Raw genomic sequence first — 24,669 nt, 5'->3', positions numbered from 1 at the left:
ACACGTGCTTAGGCAGATGTGCTAGTGAATACAGGTCGATGCATCTTACAGTGGAGCAGTTGGCAGCAGCGTGGTTAGTAGGTAAAATTCATCTATAAAAATTATGACGTTTGAGACAAATTTTGCGATCATACTTAAAAAATCTGATAGTAAAAGTAAAACTAACATAGACAGATACTGATTAGAAAAGGGGCCCAGTAGTCTGAATAACAGACTACGTACTGATAACAAGAGAAATCCCACAATAAGTTCAGCCAAAACGAGAAACTTGAATAGAAGAGTTATATATATATTTGCGCAACGTTTCGGCTAAAGACTATTAGCCATCATCAGGCGTACTGACTACGTACTGGTTCGAATCGCCTGGCCCTGGAACAATAGGTAGAAGACCAGGTATCCAATCGTCGAACCCCAATCGTCATTAGTCATGTTAGTAGATTCTTTGTTCAAATAGTTGAATATCTGTAAAGGTAAAAGAAAGGTTTCATATATCGTCATGTATCCATCGAACATTTTCGAGTTTGAAATTAAGGCTTTTCAACTGATAGTGGACTACTCGGGTTTGAGCTACTCTGAAAGGCGAAACTGGTCACATGATAAAATATAACGGGTCTAAAAACAACAGAGAGTTTGCTTAGTCCAAAATCTTGAAGCCCTGACTACAAGTAGAACAGGCAGATTAGTATTGTCTGACAGCAGTTAATATGTTCGATGCCCTGAAACCTTAGCAGCTAGATGTCAATCAGTTTCCAATAAAGGAAGTGGTTATGTCACATGAACAATTGAATTTGTATAGGACATTAGGTTTAAAGAATTTTGAATTTTGGAGAATTCTTAATCTTAGTTGTAGCAAAAGAACACTTCAGATCAACAGTAGTGTTTTTCTAACAAATAGTAAATAGAATGGAAGGATGTTAGCCTTTCACATGCCCAGACCATAGTTGTTGTATGGGCATGTATGATGTTAGTAGATGCTTGGTATGACATTTTTTTTAGTGAAACTACGCGCAAAAATGTCCTAATTTCTAAGTTGGGAAAAAATATCCAGCCTCATAACAGTTTAACATCGGACAGACAAATATCACAAATATCATCAGTTATTTGTGGACTGATAATTGTGTAGTGAAAAATGATGATCATATTTATATTATTTTGTAATATCTTATTTTGTAATGTACGTAGTTAAATAAACATAAATAGTAATTTATTATTTTTATTGGTACATTATTTAGATATTTGTTTGATATTTAAGAACTTAGTAAATATATCAATTCATAATAAACTTCCATATGTTCACTTAAGATTTGTTTAATGAACGTTCATAGTAACTTTACTAAAGCAACTAATCAGCCAATTAAATGTGTAATCAGATGATTAGTGGAAGTGCTGATGTGTTGGATCGGTTGTATTGAATTATTGTCAAGATTCTTGAGACAGTTTGTCTGGGTATCCATTGTTTCCTGTTTTTCGCCCCTAAAACCTGCATTTTCACCTAAGGAGACGTATTGTGTCCAATGAAATCACAGGATTTTCAGCAGGTGCTTGGAGTCATCCTGTTGAATCAGGGTCTATCTGATCTTCACTTGGCTCTGAGATTTTGTGTGGTACAAAACCTGCTCTGGTGTCTCTGTGTATTTATTATAGTACTCTGTGTTACAATCATCGTTGATTTTAGGTAAGCAAAACTTTTACTTGAATACATTTTGTTTAAACTCCTCACTATATATACAAAATTTATAAGTTTAAAAGCAAATTTTATTATTCAAAACATTTGTGGCATAAGATGGGCAGATGGGGTCAAAAAATTAAAACCAAAAGACATAGCGTTTCACAGTCTCGCTAGAGACCTCAAGTTTTAATCCACATGTATTATGATACATATTACGCTGTTTTATGATATATATTACTAAAAAAGTTAACAAGAAGTGCCCCCCGTGGCTCAACCTATTCTTAATTTCATATCTACAAAATCAATCTATAATACACAGTTTGTTTTTATTTAGGGTCGTGATACTTAAGATACTGATGAGATGGAATTCAATACGAGTCTTCAATGCGACCCTGTCATCAGAAACTGGACGCCACTTTTACTCCCTATATTAACTTTATCGGTAAATATACAACTTAACGCTATACATCAAGATTTTTTCAAAAAAACTTTCATGTTTTGTTTTTTTTTTCAGTTGTTGATCATATCAGTATTTTCTTGGCTTGAATGGCGAAATGGAAAACATGATGGTGATATCGGACTGACAAGAATCATTATGTAAGTTCATCGATAAGAACAGCAGATACTAAGAATAGAATTTAATTAGTTAGTTGTTCATAGAATTTTTAGATACATGTGTTTAAAAAGATTTTTAGAGTCATATAAAATGAAATGTTTGCACGAGAAAATGTTGAAATTGATTTTCAGTGCGTTGAATTTCATTGATGATGTGCACAACCGTTGGAGGAATGCGATTGCGTTTGGTGCTGTAGCTGATGTTATTACGGAGCTGTTGTTCTTCTCAACATCTGTTCGTATAGCTAATATCCCTAATTGGGGTATGGGTATGTATCAAAACCGTTGCTGAATTCCGTTTTGTTTATTTTAGGAATGTACGACTTTTGCAAATATTCGATTCTTTATAACATTGAATGACATCGTTTATCTGATATTTTACAGAAATGAGCGTTAGCTTAATTTCGATTTCAGCTTTTACTCTTGAATTCTCAACATACACGCAATCTGACTTTTAATAGAATAACTGATACCTTGAATTACACTTTGAATGTATTTTATATCTCTTTATTTCAGCTTTATTAACTCCGATCATTATGTTGATTATTTCAATATACATGTATCCGATCTTCCTATGCATCAACACACCGTACAAGTTTCTGGGTTCGATTATTGGAATATTCTACTCTGGAATTTGGTAGGTTTGTTTTTCAGATCATTTACAACTGAAATTGATCAGCTTATATTGTCAGCTGTTTGATAGAAATCTATTTTTCTTTCAGGGTACTTGTCTATAGTATGATGCAGTTCAGCTGTCGTCCTGTGTTATTGGTAAATATTCTTTTTATACATTATTCATATTGTGAATTGTAATTAAAATATTTTTATGAGTTTTGTCTATCTGTAGGTGAATTATCTGTTGAGTTTGATCACGAATAAAGAACTGCCAATTGATGACATTCATACTGATTCTCGATTTACAAACAACCCATTAGTCAGCAATTATATGTTGGTAAGATCTTGTACAGTAAACTCTGCCTAAGTCGGATCAATTTGTACCCGACAATTTCGTCGAACATGGCCGTAATTCGACTTGGAAGACCAATATTTTGAATATTTTGGAACTCATTTATCAAGGACTATGGTTGCTAATATAAGGTTTATTCACTGTAAAAACTGTTATATGCGAAAAAAACGTTAAGAAATAATCAAATACTACATGTATTGATATAAAATCATTTATATGATCTATAAATCGAAGAGGTGGATATATATTGATTTTATTTGGTTGATTAAACTTATCTTACATACTTTTCAGAATAAGTCATTGATGGACGCATTAAGTAACATCCCAACCATGATCTGCTATGGAGGTGTTGTCATCGGTTTTCTGATGTCTTTGTGTCGTTGTATTATGTCTCAGAATTACAGCAGAGATGACGAGGTTACAAATTAAAATCAATGTCTTCACACTTTGTAGTTTTTCATCCCGGTGTATGTCGTAATTTCAACCCATTACTTGCATTTCAGGCTTCTCATGTAACCAGTGAATTTCAAATGCGTTATGTGGGCAGTCTTCTAAACAGCGCCAAACGGTGAATAGTTGCTATTTTATGGCTTATTTTTTATGATGAAACCTATAATTATATATAAGGGCTTACATTACATTCAGAACCTAATAATCTATGGAAATGCTATCTTCAAAGTGAATTGTAAAAAAGTAAAGTTTATATCATCAACCACACGTGTCTAACTAATCTTAGGAAATTTTATTCTATAAATTTGTGCTATATTTCAGTGATGATGACATCGATAGTGAACATCTAGTTGAACCAGTTGCCGCACCTTGCATATCGATTAACAATTCTTGCTTACATGTAAATATCGGTCGGAAGATCGACCGACTCTTAATCGATGCTAAAATTCGACAACTGAAGATGACATATTTCCACAAGAATTTCCGCTACTCGACGAAGATGTTGGTGACTTTGTTCCTCAGTCTAGTGATGCTTTACAAAGTAAGTTGAATGATGAAAACATACTGTAATACTGGCATTGATATTATACATGATATTGATGATTAAAAAACACATGTTTTGTAGGTTATGTTTCTGGATATCTACGTTATTGACTTATTCAGCAAACAATGTCTTATATTGCTGCAAAATCAGCCGACGTGGATTCCTATTATGAAAGAATTTGCAGGTAGTTCTGATTCTCGATGTATATTTTCTCGCGATAGTTTTTAGAATGAATAATGGAAGAAATATGTATGATTTCAGGCATTCTGTTCATTTGTATCGGAATCGGTTTTCTGCTTACTCTGGTCAGTTTGGCTCATTTGATGTTCATCTATAGGAGACATTTCGGACAGATCAGTCGCGGAGATCGATCATTTCTACCTCAACAACGCCTTATACCGAATCCAGCAGCAATTGTCGTAAGCAAAAACACAAGCAAAATTCTGATGCAATGGTTGAATAACTTTTGAGATTTAACTAGGTATTTATCTTATAGGCAGCCTCCATGCGTTTTCCGGGATATCAAGTTGCCAGTATTATTTGGGGTAAGTTTTAAAATTCCCAGTTTTGTGTTTTCATCTTATTTCCGGAATAAGGATGTTCTTAGTGAATTGCATAATTTTTCTTCGTAGGATATCTTATATTCCAAGTATCGATGACAGTTCTTGCTTCTTTGCTTTACTTCGGTGTCATCCGTCCGATCATTCTGGGAGATGCTGAATATTTCAAACAAGTAATGACCAAGTCCTTGTAAGTACCAATTTATTACCCCATTGAACTGGTCTACAATGTGAATTCATGAATATGAATATTTAATGGCTAGAAAAATATCATTTTAAGATTTTTTCTTTTTACAATAAATCTTTTCAGCGCTCCATTTCTGATTTTGATAATACTGTTTTATCTGCAAAACATATTGGGCAGATATCTGCTTGACGACCGTAAGACACTTGCTATTCGGCACAGGTAGTCAATTCTCGCTCGTACTGATTTACTACTGAATTGATGATGTTTCTTGAAATCGATTTCAATTTTCGTTTTGATTTTCAGGATGTGGTACAATAACGCTAGTTTCTACTTCACGTTCTTCAATGTGAACATCGGTTTGGTGTCGAGTGTTAAGAGATTGCTGTATGGAACTGTAATCGGCATAGTTTTCAGTTCGCGTCTTCATAGATCTGTTCTAATGAGAGGAATGGAGAAATTCGATCGAGGTGAATATATATTAGGTTATATGTGGAGTTGTGTAGTTTTGTCACAGTTAATTGCAACTCTTATTAATCATTTTGCAGTCATGTATGCAATAGTATGTAATGTTCTCATATCATGCATATTTTTCATTCCTTGAAAATGAATGGTTTTAGTGAATTACCGAAAATTCGGAGGTGTTGAAAAATACTTTTATCTTTAACCCTGTGCAATATCGTTGTGTATCTCATAGAATCGTCACTTCACCCGAGTTCTATGCTTCACCTTAGAAATTGAAGAATTTCGTCAAGTTGTCACCCACCCCTCGACAAATTTCACAAAACTTGCGATGTTTTAAAACTTGTTGGTTGATCGATTGTTTGACATTGCAGTGATTATTGGGGAATTCTACCTCTTCGAAGTTTACATCCTATGAATTTAGTTCCAAATTGAAGGTCGCTGGCTATTTCTCTTTGCTGATTGTAAATGTTAATAATTTCAGGATACTTCTCATATGTATGCATGTTGTTGTTGGACCACGCACACACGAATCCTATAATGCGTTCTTTCTGTCATCTACTGCAGCAGCCTCCTGTCTTACATCCAGGTAAACGTCTTAAAACTATTATTACAACATCTTAACTAGAACGTCTATTTCTTTCTGCCCATTATTTTCAATGAGCACTTTAGTGGTGGATATAATAATTAAAGTACAGCGCTAAAATGAAAGCTTCCTTATCAGATTGGCAGATTCAATTTGAGATTGTTTTATGAAAAATTTCGCTATTTTATATTCAGCATCTCAAGGAAAGAAGTTATGGTTGTTGTGTCGTACGCTGGTCGCGAATCCTGAACTCGTGAAATACCGTCAAAGAAAGGCTGCTAACAATAACGATGAGCTTCAAAGTTTGGCAGTAGTAGGATTCCTTCCAAATCAATACGTTTAATCATGAACCAGTCATTGAGACGATGTATGTTTTTATCTATTACCTGTAATCGACATGACTTTCTTTGTGTATAATGAACCACTGTTAAAGCTAATGAAAGTTCTGTGCTTTTCAAGTTATATCGGTACGACGTGTATGTGGTATGTAAGTATGTAATACCTGTTATCATAATAGCTCGTAGGTTATACACATGCACGGTAGTGTAGACGATCTTCGATTTGTTTTATTTTCTTATGTTTTAAAAAACCGTTTTCTTGAATATGAATCACGGTAATTACATGTATTCTTTTTTGCATTTGATTTTTCTTGTAATTGTATTTTAGATTAGGTACACAAATTTTTGATACAGAATGTTAAGAAGTTGTGTTTTATGATAACTGATTTGATAAACGTAGGATATATTGTAAAAAAAATAAATTGATAGAGTTCCTTTTCTTACTTTTTTAATGAAGCTTGACTGTGGAAAGTGAGACTGTTTTAATAGTATTGTAGTGCTTTTTTGATATCATTTATAAATCGTAGTTAGGTGTCATATTTTTATAGGATATTTCAATCGAACTGTATTTGTATGCACTGTATCTTGAAATCGTCTTCAAAACAAATAAAGTCCATATCAGTACATGATGACATCTTTATCCATTATTCTTTGAGGACGCTATTCTAGTCTCCTAGTTTGTCGTAATCCTGGTGACCTTATGGTCGTTGGGGGAGGGTACTCGAAGATCCAACTCAATTTTCTTAACAGATCACTAATGTCTTAGTTTCTGAAAATGGAACGCTTCAAAGGTTTTACTATTTGATAAAGTATATTCTCGTGATGGTTAATCCTCTTCAATGCCAGACTAAAGGGTTTATCCGGTCTCTCGATAAAAGCCAGGGTAAACTTGTTAATCCTGGAACTTTCCATTAACAAAGTTAAAAAGGAACAGGCAGTTTAAGGTTTCACATACATAGGACCCGTGAGATTCCATTTTAATGGAGGTTCTTCAGTAGCTAACACAATCGAATTCTCCGTAGACGTCACATATATCAATAGCGGACCTCGTCATCTTGATGGCGATCATTTGGGGTAGTTCTACCTGTAGCGTTTGTCGAGACGTCAGATCAGGCAGGTGTGTGGGAGAGAAATGTTATTGCAAATACCGACCGATCCTTCACGATAAAATCACGGCTTGAACAAATCTTGTTTCGCTTTATTAACTACGTATTTACACTTAACTTACACTTAATTTACACACGATGTACAGCACATTATATAATAAAACAGTGAAATAAGTAGCCATTTTATCACTTTGTTAATTGGGAGATTATCGCGGTCCATCTTTCACGATCAATCTATAACACTTCAATAAATCATGATAAATACGATTAAATGATGGAGCCTATTACTAACATGTCAACCTTGGCGTTACAATACATATGTATATTCTACGACTTATTGATACTATACACTAATTAAAAACAATAGATGTATAATACAATATGAATACCATATAAATATCTGTAACCCAAAATTCGACGACTTAATTTTCTTCATAACAATCTATATCTCCGTCTAATGGGAATATTATGCATTCGTTAATCAACAATATATATGTATTATAGATAGATAACGACTCTTCACAAAATACCACAATATTTTTCATTATTAACACTACGACTATTTTATGTATGGCTTGAAAACCACGACTCACAATCTTCACAAAACTCTTGTGGAATCGACTAGAATAGATTAGAAACAATGATAAACTGTACTTCGCGTAGCCTTTTCATATTTACAAAAAAATACAATTTAGTATCCTGTATCGAGGTAATATGACTAAACGTGCGCTCGGTAGCGTTTGGACTTTTGAGGGAAAAAGAATGCTTTCCAAATATGTGCATCAATTGTTTTTCATATAAGATTCACTGACTTGAGGAACGATTTGACCCTGTTGACCGAGTCGAGAGGAGTCTTCTTTGACAATGTGTTATGTTGACGTTACAAAGCGAATATCATACCGTTTACTTCGTAACTTACGTACTTTGTGAAATGATACTAAGGATGTATCCGAGTGTCTCGTCAACATCTTACGCAGGTCGGCGTGATTCGTATCATATCGCATATTCTAAGTTTGACTCATGCACGCCTTTTGATATTGTAGATGAAGACTAGGTTGACATCGGGGACAACTTTCGCCTTTCGATACTGCCGATGAAAACGACTTCGTAATTAATATATTTCATTTCACACGTGATATATTTCATTATCAAGTTTGATTCGACGCATGCTGCTCGCCTTACGCCCTTTGATATGCCCATGTGAAAATCACGTCATCAGCACTTCCGTATTAAGATCGCTAAGACAGATACTAAGATCAGTCGTTTGTCTTACGGTATGACGAAGCAGCTTTTGGCGAAATTTCAAGTGGAAGTAGGGCCTTCTTATAGAAATGCCGATTTGTCGGATGTGGATGCTTCACCGGGGCTGTGACTTCGTATCGACGTGAACACTGAAAACATAGAATGACGAAAAACTGTATTCCCATCAAAACATTGAATTAAATCTCAACAGGGAAGAATAATGATTACCATTCCCCGATCTCAACACAATTTTACATTATAGCAAATAACTGGGCAGGAAATAAGCATTTGCTTTGTATGAGATCAAAAGGGATACTAGCCCAAATTTTTTTGCATCTGATAAGATATGTTTTAATAAACGTACGAGTGAATAAGTTGTTATCAAGGTGCTGAAAAAGTTTAATAAAAATCGGTGAAAATACTTAATTGTGATGTAGTTGCGATTTCTATTGCACTCAAATGATGTAAATATGTATATACAAGCAGGCTACGTGTATAAACTGGTTATAAAAAGATTGCGCGACTAAGCATTAGAGAACACGAACACGACATGAAAGGTTTTCCGGGCAATGACAGCACAAATTCATGATGATAAGGTAGAGATCGAAAATATATCCATTTATTAATTTGTAGTTTTATTGAAATCAAAGATAGTCCGGTACTCACAAATACCGACCAAGAATGGAATAGACAACCGTCGGGCGATTAAAGACAGGAGGGTTGTAATAGGGTGAACAGTCAGCTGCTGGGGGGGGGGGATTTTCAGCACAACAAAAGCAACATTCCTGCTTATGTTTCGAGGTAAAACATATTATACCTGTTGGCAAAGAATTCCCTTAAAACTCGATGCATCCGTGTAAGAAGTTTGCCAGCTGTGACCAGGAGTTTTGAGGAAAGAGAGAGAGAGAGAAAAAAATCACAGTAAGCATACAAAGCTATAAATTAATGAAAACGACGACATTAATCAAAAAAGAAAATGTGGGTTTGGGATCGTAGTCACTCGGGTACCTATGATCTGATAATTATGAAATTAATGGCTTGAACATAGCTTTGAGATAAGATTTTTTTGGAATTGACTGTATTAGTCAAATGGATCGAGCCGTTATGCTTTTGACGTGGATTGTGCGAGAAAAATAAGCTTATCCGCGTGGAGCCTTTCTGTATGTAAAACCCGCCGATTTTTTTTTTTAGACCAGACGGTGCTGCCATTCAACTGTTAAAACATAAACGCGGGAAATCTTTGAGGAGCTGAAGATGCTCAAAACTTTAGAAGAAAGACTTTGGTATTTTTTTTAAAACATCGATTTATTTAACTTATTCAATTCGAAAAAATTTATTGACAGCTTAACATTATGTAATAATGATAAATATGTTAACATTAATGATAGGGTAGATCACAGCCACTCTATCGTTATCAATCATCCATAATATATATCTTTGCTTTAATAGAAATACTTTTAATATAATCATGTACTTAATTTTAGTTCATATTTTTCGGTTATCTGCGAGTTTTATTCGAATCTATGGATACTATTGATACACAACAAGTCTTATTATGCGGATTTCTTTCAGATTCGTCCATTAAAATCGCTACTTTTTATGAATTCCGTCAGTTACATTTTTTTGTGATATTGAATTGTATTAATTTATTGGTTTAACGAGGTTAAAATGATCGAATAAATTTGTTATGAAAGGCGATTCTTTCTGTGATGTCATTTACACGTAATCAGCTACGTTTTCTTATTGAAAAGAAGAGGAATCGAGTTACAATTGAAACCGATCAATTATTTTGGAAGTTTATATTCAAATATTCTTGGCAATAAATTTTAGCTTTTAAGGCGAAAACATTGTTGCTTGTTCGCACATATAAAAACACTGAAATGATAAAAAGGTTCACCCGCAGGTAGTCACCCCCAGGAATTGGCATCTCGTTGAAACTTTATGTTACATGAGATTTGCGTAATCGTGACAGTACCCCATTGATCTCCCATCAGTTGAGTATGTATATACTACCCCTGTCACTGGCATTACCACCAGTCGTCGTCGCCATGTTGTTTGCATGCGGCGTGGTTTACGTGACCGTTTTGGGCAGGTTGTTAATGATTTAATCAACACAAGATGTTCAACTACACACGTTTCGTACATATTCGCCGAGTTCCGTGGGGCTCAGCGGTGTTCGCATAATTGAATTCAGCTTAGGTATTTAGAAATTGGCTGCAGAAACCGAACCGAATAGAGGCAATTAAACAGACGGGGATACTTCATGAAAGCTTAAAACACTGCCACGAGACGACAAAATCAGAAGATGGAATAAGCGTGTCTGAGTATTGAGAAACCGTATAGTGTATAATATTCCCGTTAATGATATGTCATTATTCTTTCTCGATGATAAAGGTTTTCAGCTCGTATTGAAGTTAATGCGAGATTTAGTCAACACATCCTTCCTGATTTGATTAGTAATTCCCCAAAATACTTAGGAATCATAGTAATCTTAGGTAAATTGTTATAAAAACTACACTAACGACAATGATATGGGACTTGTTAAGATTCATGTAAAATCTCATCGATTGGATAGAATTTTGGGGAGCAGGCCTACTGACATTTAACTGCGTGTATATATTTGTATATCTTCATCGTTTATAGAAAAAAATTCATAATATTTTTTTCTTCATTTCTTGTCGAATAACTCATGGAGATGTTATGAACGAATTTGATAATGAATTTCCTATGTATGAATGTAGAAATCTAGCATGCTTTTCTTTTTGTTTAAAATATATCGGATATTCGTCGGTATTCTCTTCGTATTCATGAAAATCGAGACATACTTTTTTTCGTAACGTCTACATAATGTGGTACATATAGCAAAACTGGAAGACAATATACGACAATTTCGATACGCTTTTGTTTCACAATATTTCTTTGATTTTAGACGTATATATACATATATATACCTAGATTCAGAAAAATGTGCAATATTTCTAATCCATGCAAGTGCGAGATAAGTAGTTATATATACGTATACATATTCATATTAGTACTTCGCCTATCAACTATTACACAAACACTGAAAACTGCAATGTCCTTCATTTTGATCTATATTTATCTCAGCTGGAACTCAGAATCACGTCCTGCGTGATGTAAAAAAGCAAGGTCATTGTCATTGTCAAATGCGTGCTACACATGCGCATGCGCACCGTTTCTGGTAAGGATAAGTTTGACGTGTTTACCTGTGCGAGAGTTGTTCGTTTGGCTATACGAGTAGTCGCTGGTTTTCCGTGACACGCCCGATCGTCGACGACTGCAACACCTGAACGCGGCAATGAATCCTTGACGGAACTTTTTGTTCATGAAACAGTAAGTGATAGGATTACAACAGGTTGAGACGTACGATAGCAAATTCACGAAGTTTTTACCGGTGGGGCTAATGTGCTCATGGGCGGTCTTATAGTCGAATAGTTCCCACGAGTTCATTACATAAAGAGGGGTCCAACATATGAAAAATTCTAAGACTACGGCGAACAACATTTTTATAACTCGTTTCTTTGCAGCCAGAGTTTTTTCACTTTGGGTGCATCTGACAGTTGGCATATTGGAACGAGATTTCTGTCGTCTGGTCATGCGACCATTGGTCATCAGCGTGTTTTTACTAGGACTGTATTCATCTTCTTCATCCACAGTCATCTCGTATTCCTCGTCTTGGTAATTGCTGTTCATGTTCTTCGCTTCCGCTGCTTCTGAAAGATTACTGATTTCTTACTCACGACTTCTTCATTTGCAATATGAGACTTATATTTAACTTCTTAATTTCTTCTTAATCTTCAAACTTCTTTAATCTTCGAGAGAATCTTGCAAAGATACTCCGACAAATTTTGAATTCCAGGGCCCGGTTTCATAGACTGGTTTCAAAGTAATCCCTAGGGGTAAATCCACAATTTGGGTGACAACCACCATAGTAACAATGAGAAACCATGGTTATAACTGTCAAATTTCAAAATGTTCCCAGGGACTATTTTTCTTCCACATCTATGAAACCCAGCCCTGAATACGATCTTTTTTAATGACCTCCAAATCTATGAAACTGACATATATTACTAAATATGGATGGCTGATTTCGTCTGATATGGTTAAGGTCATATTTTTGTGAATTATTCGAAACATATAGGGTAACGCTAAATGACGTACCGGCTTGCGATTTCATGTCCATACGGATCCCTTTCCACAGCGTCCAGGATATCATGCAATAAGCGAGAAACATCACCAGACACGGAATCAATAGTAGGACCAGAATCAAAAATACACTGAAGAACATCTCGAAAACGGAGTCGGTCCACACTTCACGACATTTGTGACTGCCGTTTGTTAGTTCGATGAGTCGAGTGTGTATAACTATCGGTATCATACACAAACCAGACGAGATCCAACTGGCGACGATGATTTTATACGAATGCGACAGTGTCTGCCATCTTCTGCTTCTCAAAGGCTGACAGATGGCAAAATAACGCTCCAGTGAGATTGCGACTAGCGTAATGACATTCACACCAACAGAAACAGCTGTAAATAGATACAAAAAGTACAACTATATATAAGAATAACATTAAATACCAATTGTTCATGTTGTTTATAGGAACTTAATTCAAATTGCAGTTGGGTGGGTTGGTTAAATTTCATATTTAACAATTCTACAGATTTCAAGTGGGTTGATACTCTAATGCGACTGGTTAGCGTCCATTAAGGAATTATTCGCGGGTGTCTATTAGCGATTTGATATTCTGGGCAAAGTCGATAATTACACACTCACACATCACCCCCTCGCTTTTAGAATATCGCTAAAATCCTGACACAAAACACTGCATCAGGGCTGCATTTAATCGGCGAAACACGCCACATTTAAATCATGTTCACAAGAAAAGAAGTCCGCTTGAACTTTTTTTCTAGAAAAATTAACGAATTCTCCACCTCTCATTACAGGTAAAGACAATTACTCGAATAGCTTCGACGCGTAAAAAGCTGGCGCGACTGTTCGAACCCCGAGGCAGGCCCTAATGAACACCGTGTACCGGCAACTAGAAAACGTTGTTGCGGAAACGTATTGACGTCCAACTATCTGTGATCGTCGTTGCCGATGTCGACAGTAGACGGAAGCTTATTGAGAACACATTACGCTGCAAGCCAAGTTAATAAGATTGTTGACAGGATATCATAGAAGCCCGAAACCCCATTTCCGTAGATACACGACGTTGGCGTTGTACAATGAGTTTTTATTTCTCACTACACCCCATCAATCTTTATACTCCTCTCTCGCTTTTAGAATATTATTGAATCCTGATATATCGATAGATGAAGGTGAATCGACTTGTAATTATTAGTTCGTTAACTCATTAGAATTAGTACGAAAATAACGCGTATATCTATATGGGATATTAAGAATGAAATATCTTGCCATAGGATTTAAGAACGTGGAATGGGACAAAAATATTCACCCCAGAACTGGCGACGTTTTAATTCACACCGACTAGTATGCAGTACACGTCTAAGCCGAGGATTTATTGAAACGCTAATAGATTTATACGTTCACATTTGGCAAGCGAACGTGGAATCAAGGCTTCACGGGATCCTACACGAAACGCACAAAAATGCAGATGTTATTCAGGACGAGTAAGGATTCGTTCGCCAGAGCTTAAACATCGTTCGATCATCGGATCTAATACTGTTTGAGTGACAGTTCACCTATACACCAAATCGTCGCCGATCAGGTTCGCGTCACGAAACATCATTTCACGATCAATCGAATTCCCGATCGGCTTTCCAGGAAAGGATATTCCGAATTAGGATATGGACAATTATTGTTTACAGTACGTTTTCTAGTATTATGACAAAAACCATGTAGATGAATTGACATGGCATTTCTTAGAACAAATGTCAATAGAGGCAAATGCAATGTCAAATACGTCAACTGACAAAAGCAGGGTTCTTTGTACATGCAGTAAGACTGAGGCAAAATGAAGCACTTCTAGGGCACTTTTGTAAGGCAAGAGGACACTTTTTTAGTAATGAAGTCCGCAAAATACATCGTCGAAGCCCAGAGTCATGTCCAAAAAATAATTCGGGATATACCCGAAGTCAAAAGTAAGCTTTTTGAAGTATTTAGGAAGTTTTTAATGCTAATTTTTCTTTCGTAAGTAAGCACTTTCCGTACTTGTGAGACTCGCTGTGGATCCTAAAAAAGCACAAGTGCCATATTCGCGCATCGCAACCTCCATCACGAATGTGATAAAGGGACGAGGTCAATTCGAGTTTCGTTCATACAGCCACATGCGTCGGGCGATCGTTAATTACCAGCCGAAATGATAGGTGCGGATGACAGCACAGGGATTTAGCTGGACATCAATGCTTGTACGCGCTATTGACGCCTAAAAGACAACTTTGAAAGACGTTCCATGACGTCACATTGAATTGATGCCGATTTGTCTAGATTATCGACTTCCGGCTGTCGGTCAATATGCGGAATATATGATCGATCGACGCCTGGCAAAAGCTTCCGATAAGTCAAATGTTAAAAAAACTTGTACCGTTGAGAATTACATTATCTTCTTGCTCTTCGTGAATTTTGTAACTTTTTTTTTATAGTTTACCTGACGCTAAATGTATCACATGTCGTGTCGTATGAAGTAATCCAACACGGCTCCGAGTAGTCGCTATATTGACTATGAACTTCACTCGTAAATGTTCTTGTTCTTGTCAGCTTCAGTTTTAACGGCGCGTCAATATCAGTTTGTTACGACTAATCGGTAACATCTTCCCGAGGCGACGAAGATCTAATGCTGCCAGCATTGATTTTCATTTTAAATTCATTTTTTTCTTTTCGGTGCATCAGACGGATACGAATGATAGTTCCAAAATATCTAACTACGTGGATGCAATCTTATGATAACACGGACCTGCCAGTTCAGACTGTGTCATAAATGTTAATCCAAATCATCCACTGTTATATCAATTTTAGCCAGTTAACCGCTAAGGATCCGTACGTTGACTGCTTTATAGTTCTAATTATAGGCAATAAGTTAGAAATTTCAAATACTGTGGATTATTTTTCAGCTATCGTCAGCGGCGCTAATTATAATCTTATGAGCTTCTGGCCTGACGTGGTAAAATGATCTCCAGTCGCTCTTATTCTTACACAGATTTATCGGTGTATAGACACGTATCTCAAAACAAAATTCGAGAAAGGATTGTCGAAGAAAGTTTTGTTTTGACCATCGTTTTCCTAGAAACGGCAGTGACTTGATTGAACTAATGATTATTGATTATACGGGTTGTTTATTTCAAGATTTCGGGTGTCTCGAATAATTGAGGGGAGTTATATCCAATTAAGATTGTACACTGCAGATCATCAGACGACGTGTGTTTCTACTACGATTGCGCACGTTTCGTCGTTAAATTCTTGTTTTCAGATAACCGCCCTTCATTTTCCATTGATTTAACTCTGCACCCTGATACGCTTTCACTCGTCGACTTAACAAGTGCGCCTGAGAATTAATTAGACGCTTATCGATGAGATTTCTAGCCGACGAATAAAGTGCCCTCGTCGTGTTCTCGTTAAGGTTCAATTCAACCGAGCTTCGATGATAAGCGATAGGATAAGAACATGATATACACCACGGAGGAAAATCTTGAGCTCGGTTTCGGGCGAATTTGTTGACATCGGGGTCAGGGCCGTTGTCGTTAGAGTAATGATATCCAAGTTAATATACTCGAGTCGTATGTTCTATGATGCGAAATGTGCTTTTTGGCTTTCCCCAGCTATGAACATAGTCGGCCTGCATCAATGAACCGCTGTTGTATATTTCTTGTCGTTAGACAAATTTGAATGGAAATGGTAAAGCTTATTTCAAATCATTTTATCAATTTCATTTTTCAGAATTTATTGTTATCATCATGTTTCGTAGGAGATATCAGCATTCTTCTCCTTTCCGAAGATAATTTATCATGTACTAACCTAATAATTCAAAGAATTGTACCCCGGTATATTTCTTTTCATTAAGAAGATTTTTTTTCAGAGATCTTGTATTGGTTTAGTCGCATCAGATTATTACGAATGGCTCTAAACGCAGTTTATGAGCCGGGAGTGCGCACTGGCTTTATACCGCCTCGCTATGATACAATGGCTCTCTCAACAAGAAATGTTGCAGGTGGTGAAACTAATTACCACAATTGGCGGTAATGCGCTTTTACCCGTTGTTTTTTCACTGGTAGAAAATTCATTACCGAATCCATAATGAAAAAAGAAATCACGAAGCGGTTTTGGACACTTGAGCTTGAATTGAGTAAAGATTTCTTCATTTGTAGTTGTTCACAGCCTTATAATTATGGTCTAAAAGATCCTGAGTAAAGTCTATTGCTGGCTGCGAATATTCGTTTAACCTTTTTGATTATACAGTCAACTGCTCATTTTACTCTTCCCAAGGTATAAGTGGTTCAAAGACAATCGATCGAAAACTCCGCCGAATTAAGAAGCGACTGGAAAAGAAGTAAATTAAGATTTGCAAATGAAGAAGGAAATGAATCTCCTTTCTATGAGGTGGTAAACCAAAAACCTTAACTAAAGAATGCTGGCTGAGAATCATTAACGAAGACAAATGACTTCCATGTTGGAAGACAATATGGCCGTTCACTATCGTGATCAGACGAACGTCGTTAATCTACAATTCCAATAGATTCACGGAATAGTGGTGCGAGTACTTATGTTTGTTTGTCTGGAACTTGATAAATCGACCACGGAACATGTACAAATGGACAATGGTCTTTTTTAAATTTTTCCAACAAATTTCTATGTTCTCAAGCAGCAAACAAAATGCAACCCCAATCGTCAGGAAAATTATTCACACAAGTCGGATCCGACACGGCCAAAATCAAATCAAATCAAATTAATCAATCAATCGAATAAATAATAGGGAATATATCTTTTTTCGAGATCTGAATTACCTCGAGGTATCGTCTTCAATAAGCAAATTGAAAGAATGGTGAAACATGTTAATAGGGCCTGGTGTATGTTATCCCTAGACAAATCTTCTTCAATTTACCATCATCAACATAAATATACACTTATACATATAAATAATAATAGACCTTTCGGTTGATTTTCCCATACATTGACTGCAGAATTTTTCTGATATCAACTTCAATATTGCGTCAGTCTTCTGTGTCATCTATTTCGGTTTTAATTTTCCATATGAGGGTGTGCGTTTTTCTCAGCATTCATTCACATTCAAGAAAGCTATCTGCAGATGAAAATCTACTCTCGCGGGATCTCGTCGATTATTTCGATGTTTACCTTACGGACAGATTCGTGCGCGAAAAAGTTTCCCTAATGACGTAATGCGTCCGTCCTTGAAAAGACACGGTTTGATTGGTGCGTAAACAGCGGCGCCGGCGCTGGAGAGATTGAATTGCTGAAAGCTAACAAAATGTCACAAAGGATCTGTTTGAAGTTAATAAAACATACCAGATTACGGCAGTCTTTGAATGCAGCATGTTTATGATTTATTACAGGGTTTAGTTGAACGAGGCGGGGATTGATTCATGTTCGACATGAATATTGCTTCAGTTTTTTAAAGGGTGTATCTATTACACAGATCCACTTTCGATATGGATCTTCGCTCTTTGTTTCAGGGAGGCATTTCCAACTCAAATTCACAGCGCACTTTGCAAATTCCAACGCACTTTGATTTACGGATCGTATGGAAAGGTATACACCTGATGTCACAGCGCGTCATCTTGGACGTCAAGCGCAAGCAGCTAACCGAAGTTAGCAGTCAAGTTTGACTGTCATTTCGTCGACCAGACGTCCGTGCATTTACCTAATATAACCGATAGAAGTATAACTGACAAACCAAACAGGGAATATTTAAACTTTCATGATCTTTTCATCATTAATGATGTAGATGAGAAAATGAAATGAGTGTCAGCACATTGGTTGATAGAACATAGATATACATTGACTGTCTTCTGACCATGACTCGCTTGATGGATAAAAAATCTCAGTATTATCATTATCTAATGATACGACAATGTCGACTTCCCCTGTGACAATTTCGATAACCGGAGGACAACAAGAAAACAGCACAACTCAGTAATAAACATCAGCCTGGCTTAGTAAATTCTTCTTCGATAAGAGGATTCAGCGGTCGTATATTGGACATTTTATTAGCGGCGCAATATGAAAAACGTGTCGACGAATAGTCCAATCTGAATAGTCACCAGTCGGTTTTTTCTCGTTAGATAACAGTTGCAGGGTCGGCGAATTTATTGAATGGGTATTAGCTGAAATGCAAGCTCGTGACATTACCACAACTCAGCTCCATTCACTGACGCCTTTTAGCTCCATCATCAAACGATAAGAAACTTGATCTGAAGCGATAGTTCGTTTTACGGCCATTGCGAATTAATGGTATAGTCCAGCCGGGAGGTGAATAGGAGTTTATTGCTATTTCTATACCTAGCGAAACACGTTCCCAATAGATCACCAGAGAGGAATCTCGTTCAGGGAAAATGAGAGGGTCCTCCACATGGGAATATATAACCTACGCATCGTAATTAACAGTAGCGCGTATTACAAGTAATTACAGTAGTTGAATAACCGCAATCGGACGTGGGTAATTAAAAACTCACAAATCTAAGATGAGAAACAAATCGAACATTAAAAATGACGCGAAGCAATTTTTGATGGTTTTTGAATTTGTTCACAGTTAGAGTTTCGATTATATTTAATTAGAAGTGACAATTTCATTGATGACGTATTTCCCACTGCATATTCGTTGTCAGGTGGTTTAAACGTGTCAAAAACGTTAAATCACATCCGACAACCCGAAGCGGTTAAAAAGCTCAGCGCATGTCATTTCGTTCTGTTGCCGAACAAATTAATGAATCAATATTTAAAGCGATTATAATTCGAACCCGCTCGCTATAGATTGTGTTACTTTCTGGATAAAGCATCCGTGTTGAAATATTGAAACCGGAAAGTTAAAGTCTCGCTTGCACACGATCTCTATCGATATCACTGCGCGATTTCAATTTGAATCAAATCATTCATTTACAATCGGATATTTTTTCTGACGCTCGAAATCCGAGCAAAATCTATTTAAGCTTTTGACGATCGAATCTTATGCAATGATCTATATAATGGATGAATAGATATTGAATTCATGAATATCTAAATCCAAAACAAGCCGTGAAGGATCAGACATTCAGACACCAGACATTTTTTCTTATTCATAAGTAAAATATCCGAATTAATGATCGAAATATACCGCACGCGCAGCTTACAGACTAGAGGTGATGAGCCGGTATGCATGGCTCGTCCTGTATGATATATATTTCGGAGATTTGTGAAATCAAACGACTTCTATATTCGTCATATCAGACTAGGATAGGAGTGCATTTGAACACATCCAAAAATGCGTTAAAAAGTCAACATCTTCTCGCTTATAAGCTACAGATAAAATAATTTTCGAATTATCTGCATTAACATTATTACATTACAATTATTATTGATTAAGAAAACTATGAAAAATTGTCGCCAAATTTATCCTATTTATTTCGTAGATCTATTTTTCATCGTCGTCGATATTCCTTCTTCGTTCTTTTCTCTGAAGCCGTTAGAAATTTTATGAACTGGCAGAAAATAACCGAGAGAAGCCTCTTCAGTCGTTATGCTCGCGAGAAGTCGTCTTTAACTTTAACGTCGTCGCGATTGATAATTGCCTTTAGTGGTGATGATAATGATCACGGCAACGACTTTTGCCGAGTGCGCACTTGAAGTATGAATGTAGATTTGAACGCGCTTTAAAAGAAAAAATCTCAAAATATCCAATTTCCTCGCGCGCCAGATTGATATACAGATTGGAAAGATGTTATATGTAATATTGCTTCTAGCGACTCATTTCTACCCGACTTTGAAGCCTGTAAGTGGCACTTAAGAAAAAGAAGGTGAAACACTACGCATAATCTTAAACCAATCTGATATACCATACTCGTGTTTCAACGCGATAAGAATCTTTCGGTATACGTGTTTTAAAGTTTACCTACCCAGAAAGATCAAGTATCAATTTGGAAAATTATTCTTTGACGCTAACGAGTTGACGCAGTGCAGCTAAGCTCTTTCTTACGGGGACTTATATGGCGTCAAATTGTACGTTGACAGTGAGGTATAGAAGATAAAGATTACCGAAATGAGTACACGCATGCTGAGTCCATTCGAATCGTTATCGAATAATATACGACAGGACTCAAATTACGTTATTTCGAGTCACGCTACATCGTCGTAGTTTACAGTCACGCTAAAAATGCGTCGATCACATGATCTACGGCCGAGTTTTATGATGCAGATCCTGATTCCTCCTTTCCACATAATTAAACAGCGAATTCCTATTTACGTTATTAATCAACGGGCCTAGGTTCTCAAATTCTCTTCAAGGATTCGGATTCTCCTTACACTGTAACATTACCGGACTGATTGCCATTTTTTCGGACTCATTCAAAACTTCATCCACGACTAATTAGATTTTTCTCGCCGTAAAAATACCCCGTCTTGTTTTTTAGTATTAGGCACAGTACATTCTATGCTTGAAGTTTTTCTTAATGATATCATTGTCTAGACTTAATCAAACTTCGTGGGATTGGTGGCGTATCATATGATTTGGTGCAGTTCAGCTACTGCCCAGGAACATCGGGACAGAACGACGTCTGAATTCTGTCAATAGATTATTTCCGCCCACCTGTTCGTGACCGCATTTTGTGCCAGATCTCTGGAATTACTGACGTAGTTTTCATCATAATAGTTTCTCGGGGGTTATTAGTTTATCTCGGTCGTAGCCTTCGGTCATGACGTGATAATATTTCCATTTAGTCACATGGCAACCTAATGAAGGTTACATTGCTTCTGCAGGTGTTTGTTTTTGAATGGTATGTAGATACGTACAGAATAAGAAAATAATTCTAGAAAGTTATTTCGCATTTGAACATTCAAAAGTCGTCATTCAAAATAGGCATAACGGAGTTTCCGAGATAAATGAATAATTTCGATTTTATCATTAGTTCATCGTAGTTTGTACTGTTTGAGAAAATGCGATAAAACAAATTCTGAAGACGCTTATAGCAAATTTGACAAAATTATCGAGGTTCATCATTCTCAATAAAAAGAAACTTTCATAATTGGTTAACGACTTCTATATCTATGCAGTCGATGAGTTATTGGGTCGACCGAACCTTCCTGTTTGTTTACTGAACATCTATGTAGTCCTTCATGGCAGGAAAAGCGCAGAATTGTACAAATACATCGCTTGTCACTGTGACTAACTGCGGACAACTAGTAGCGAATCAGGTCCTCAATGTAAATAAAATGAACGTAATCGTTGCCCATTCTGGCGATTGATGAAAAGTCATTTATCATAGGTCTACCAGGATATTACTGGGGATTTTGTTTCCATTAACAACTTGCAAAGATACTGCTGTAACACCGTCCGTATTCCTGTAAATACCATCAAAAGCGAATAAGAAACCGGTAGCGAGAAGATAAAATGTTCGGCCCACGTTTCATTGCTGCGATGCACCAGGTCCAGTCTTTTAATCTGAAATGGACATTTATGAGTTGAAGGAACACCGATAGTGTTGAGTCTTTTGATAGACGCAGCAGCAACTAGCGTGAAATCATCTCCAATTTCCGCGTGTAATCCGATCATTGTTCGGCACCACAAATGCACAAAAAACCTATCGCCGAAAATACATAATCCCCTAATACTTCATCTCAGCAAAAAGGCTTTCGTTCTTTATTGTGAGAATCGGAATTGGATTAATCGAAAGGTAAAAATCTGCTGAATGTATGAAAAAGAATGCTATATTTCTAAAGGTATTCGCCTGTTTTTTTCGCCGGCATTCTTAAGCAGAGACACTTTTTGATATCCAACTATGGAAATCTAACAAAGGATAGGCTACATTCATTTCAAAACGAACTTGAAAAGATGTTTTATAAATATTTCTCCGTTGAAAGGTCTGCGGGTAGCATCTTTCTCTGTTGGAGAATTCGGGCTCACTTGTAAAGTAGGGCCTAAAGTCAACGAACACGCAGGAAAATACGGAAACAGAAGACAGAAAAACATGTTACCCAGCGATTTTCTGTGTCGTGTGCGTTTACGAGAAACGAGCAAGATGATTTCGGATAAAAAATTTTCCGAGATCGAAATATCGTTGATTGCGCGTTTCCTTGTTTCTCATCTGGTTTTTTAACACAGGACTAAATTATCATTAAATGTCATCCCGCTCAATAACTAATTCTACGTATGAAGCAGTTCTGTAGTTTTAGCCTATTGAAAGGTCGATGCTCATTTGCGGCGTCTACGACGTCGGAATGGCATATTCATCATTGCGCGATTGAATTAATTCAATTTTACATCGGGCAACGATCAAAATAAAAACGACACGAATTGATGAAAATACGAATGCGAAGTCGCATTCGATTTAGATTTAAACAAATGATGCTGACAATACTTGGCTGTACGAGCTTAATGCAATTTCCAGTTACAGCTCGTTCGTACCGCGGTATCGCTTTTTTTTTTACATCACCGCAGATATCGAATCATAGAACAGGCCACCGTATCAGTTCGTCATATCTTCGGAGTGTTCCGTTTATTGGCGCGCTAATACAATTAATTTACATGTAGAAACACGATTTGGGTAATAGAACCGAACGTCACTCTCGATACAGACAGAGCCTGTTGGCTTTTCAGATATGTTCATGCGACTCAGGACTTACCGGCCGAATCATCCTGGACGCATTTTAAGCTTGTTTCGTTTCGACTTACGAAGATCGTAGTCTATAATAAACGTGATCATTAACACGAATCGCTTCGGCAATAATCGATTTCAACTATAATCTCATTCATCATATGTTATTATGGTCTTGATCAGCTTTCAAAACATGGTCATAAGTAATCTTCGACGGTGAAAGCTGCAGCCTTTTTTTCTCATCGCCTACATTCTCTCCACGCTAACTCACCTCGCGGATACAATCAGTGATAAAGAAATAACAATAGTATATGGAAGACGAATATGTTTGTTAATTGTCTTATTATTAGTATTCCTGGGATGTAGAGACCTCAGCTAATTGAATCAAGACTAAGAAAATCGGCTTTTATATTTTCGTGACTGGCAATATCACCGACCTAGCGGGTTGTGGCGTTACTGCTTCAAGGTTTTACGAACGACGAGAATCAATGTTGCAGTATGATTACGCCGTGACGACGACGCGTCGCTGAGGTATAAACTCGAGTGCTCGATCCAGTGGGAGACGCCGTAATGCGTGCATCAACGGTATGGCAGTCAGGTTTCTGATTAACTTCTGGCAAGACGAAGTGAAAGCTTATTGCAGAAGTAAATAATAACGGTGCTGTGTCCAGCTGAGGCTGATTCGATCGCTTGGCGCGTCGATCGTAGTCTGGCTGCGATTATCGCACTATTTCCTGACTCCATGATTGCTAGTAAATACCCACTTACGGCAATAAACACGACGTTAAGGCGCGTGCAAATATGGCGAACTGGGGAGGCGTGGGGACTATAGATAAAGTGATGGAATCGGCATTTATCCATTTTTATTGCGATTGATAAGCACTGGTATAGCTGTCTGCGCGGAAACTACAAACGCCTCAGTGTGTCGTCGAGACAATATATTTCTACCAGAGGATTTAATTCAATTGATGTCTTCGGCGCAATAACAATAAAATTGTATGGATTACGAGCAATTGGCTCTGATTGAGCCATGTAACGAGTGCTTTAGGGTGATATAGTGCACATTCAGCTCGATGGTAAACGCCTCAGATTATCATATGATATGAAATTAAATTTTCTACAATATGGCGACCGTTGATTTCCTGCTCACCAGGCAAGTCCGGAAGGT

The 24,669-nt window shown here is 36.8% G+C and overlaps 2 protein-coding genes across 2 annotated transcripts in view; one reads left to right on the top strand and one right to left on the bottom strand.

Annotated features, from left to right (window-relative positions):
• The first annotated feature begins 2,030 nt into the window (after positions 1 to 2,030).
• On the top strand, positions 2,031 to 6,380 carry LOC141906325 (stimulated by retinoic acid gene 6 protein-like). The gene is made up of 15 exons (XM_074795572.1): positions 2,031 to 2,111; positions 2,184 to 2,266; positions 2,417 to 2,553; positions 2,598 to 2,601; positions 2,801 to 2,921; positions 3,132 to 3,236; positions 3,755 to 3,819; positions 4,023 to 4,242; positions 4,327 to 4,429; positions 4,507 to 4,664; positions 4,742 to 4,790; positions 4,878 to 4,995; positions 5,296 to 5,459; positions 5,936 to 6,040; positions 6,232 to 6,380. The coding sequence occupies exons 1-15, from the start codon at positions 2,031 to 2,033 to the stop codon at positions 6,378 to 6,380; spliced, it is 1,662 nt and encodes a 553-aa protein (XP_074651673.1).
• A 1,240-nt stretch (positions 6,381 to 7,620) lies between these two features.
• The window catches only part of LOC141905293 (cholecystokinin receptor type A-like), a 41,220-nt gene continuing 24,171 nt past the window's right edge, over positions 7,621 to 24,669 (bottom strand). Inside the window, exons 3-6 of the mRNA XM_074794124.1 lie at positions 12,906 to 13,274; positions 11,951 to 12,457; positions 9,541 to 9,595; positions 7,621 to 8,872 (exon numbers count right to left, since the gene is read on the bottom strand). Coding sequence (XP_074650225.1) covers positions 8,839 to 8,872; positions 9,541 to 9,595; positions 11,951 to 12,457; positions 12,906 to 13,274 — 965 coding nt within the window. The 3' untranslated portion in view covers positions 7,621 to 8,838. The remainder of the gene's footprint in view (positions 8,873 to 9,540; positions 9,596 to 11,950; positions 12,458 to 12,905; positions 13,275 to 24,669) is intronic.

Source organism: Tubulanus polymorphus, chromosome 5, assembly GCF_964204645.1.
Source record: "Tubulanus polymorphus chromosome 5, tnTubPoly1.2, whole genome shotgun sequence".
Taxonomy (NCBI): domain Eukaryota; kingdom Metazoa; phylum Nemertea; class Palaeonemertea; order Tubulaniformes; family Tubulanidae; genus Tubulanus; species Tubulanus polymorphus.
The sequence above is the reverse complement of the archived record's forward strand: the minus strand, read 5'-3'. Positions and strand labels throughout refer to the sequence as shown.

Bases quoted from the DNA above. Each gene is read 5' to 3' on its own strand.
- LOC141906325 (XM_074795572.1), top strand. From the start codon at position 2,031: ATGGAATTCAATACGAGTCTTCAATGCGACCCTGTCATCAGAAACTGG. The intron at 3,237-3,754 runs GTAAGATCTTGT...CTTGCATTTCAG, and splicing joins TAGTCAGCAATTATATGTTG to GCTTCTCATGTAACCAGTGA. The intron at 5,460-5,935 runs GTGAATATATAT...TAATAATTTCAG, and splicing joins AATGGAGAAATTCGATCGAG to GATACTTCTCATATGTATGC.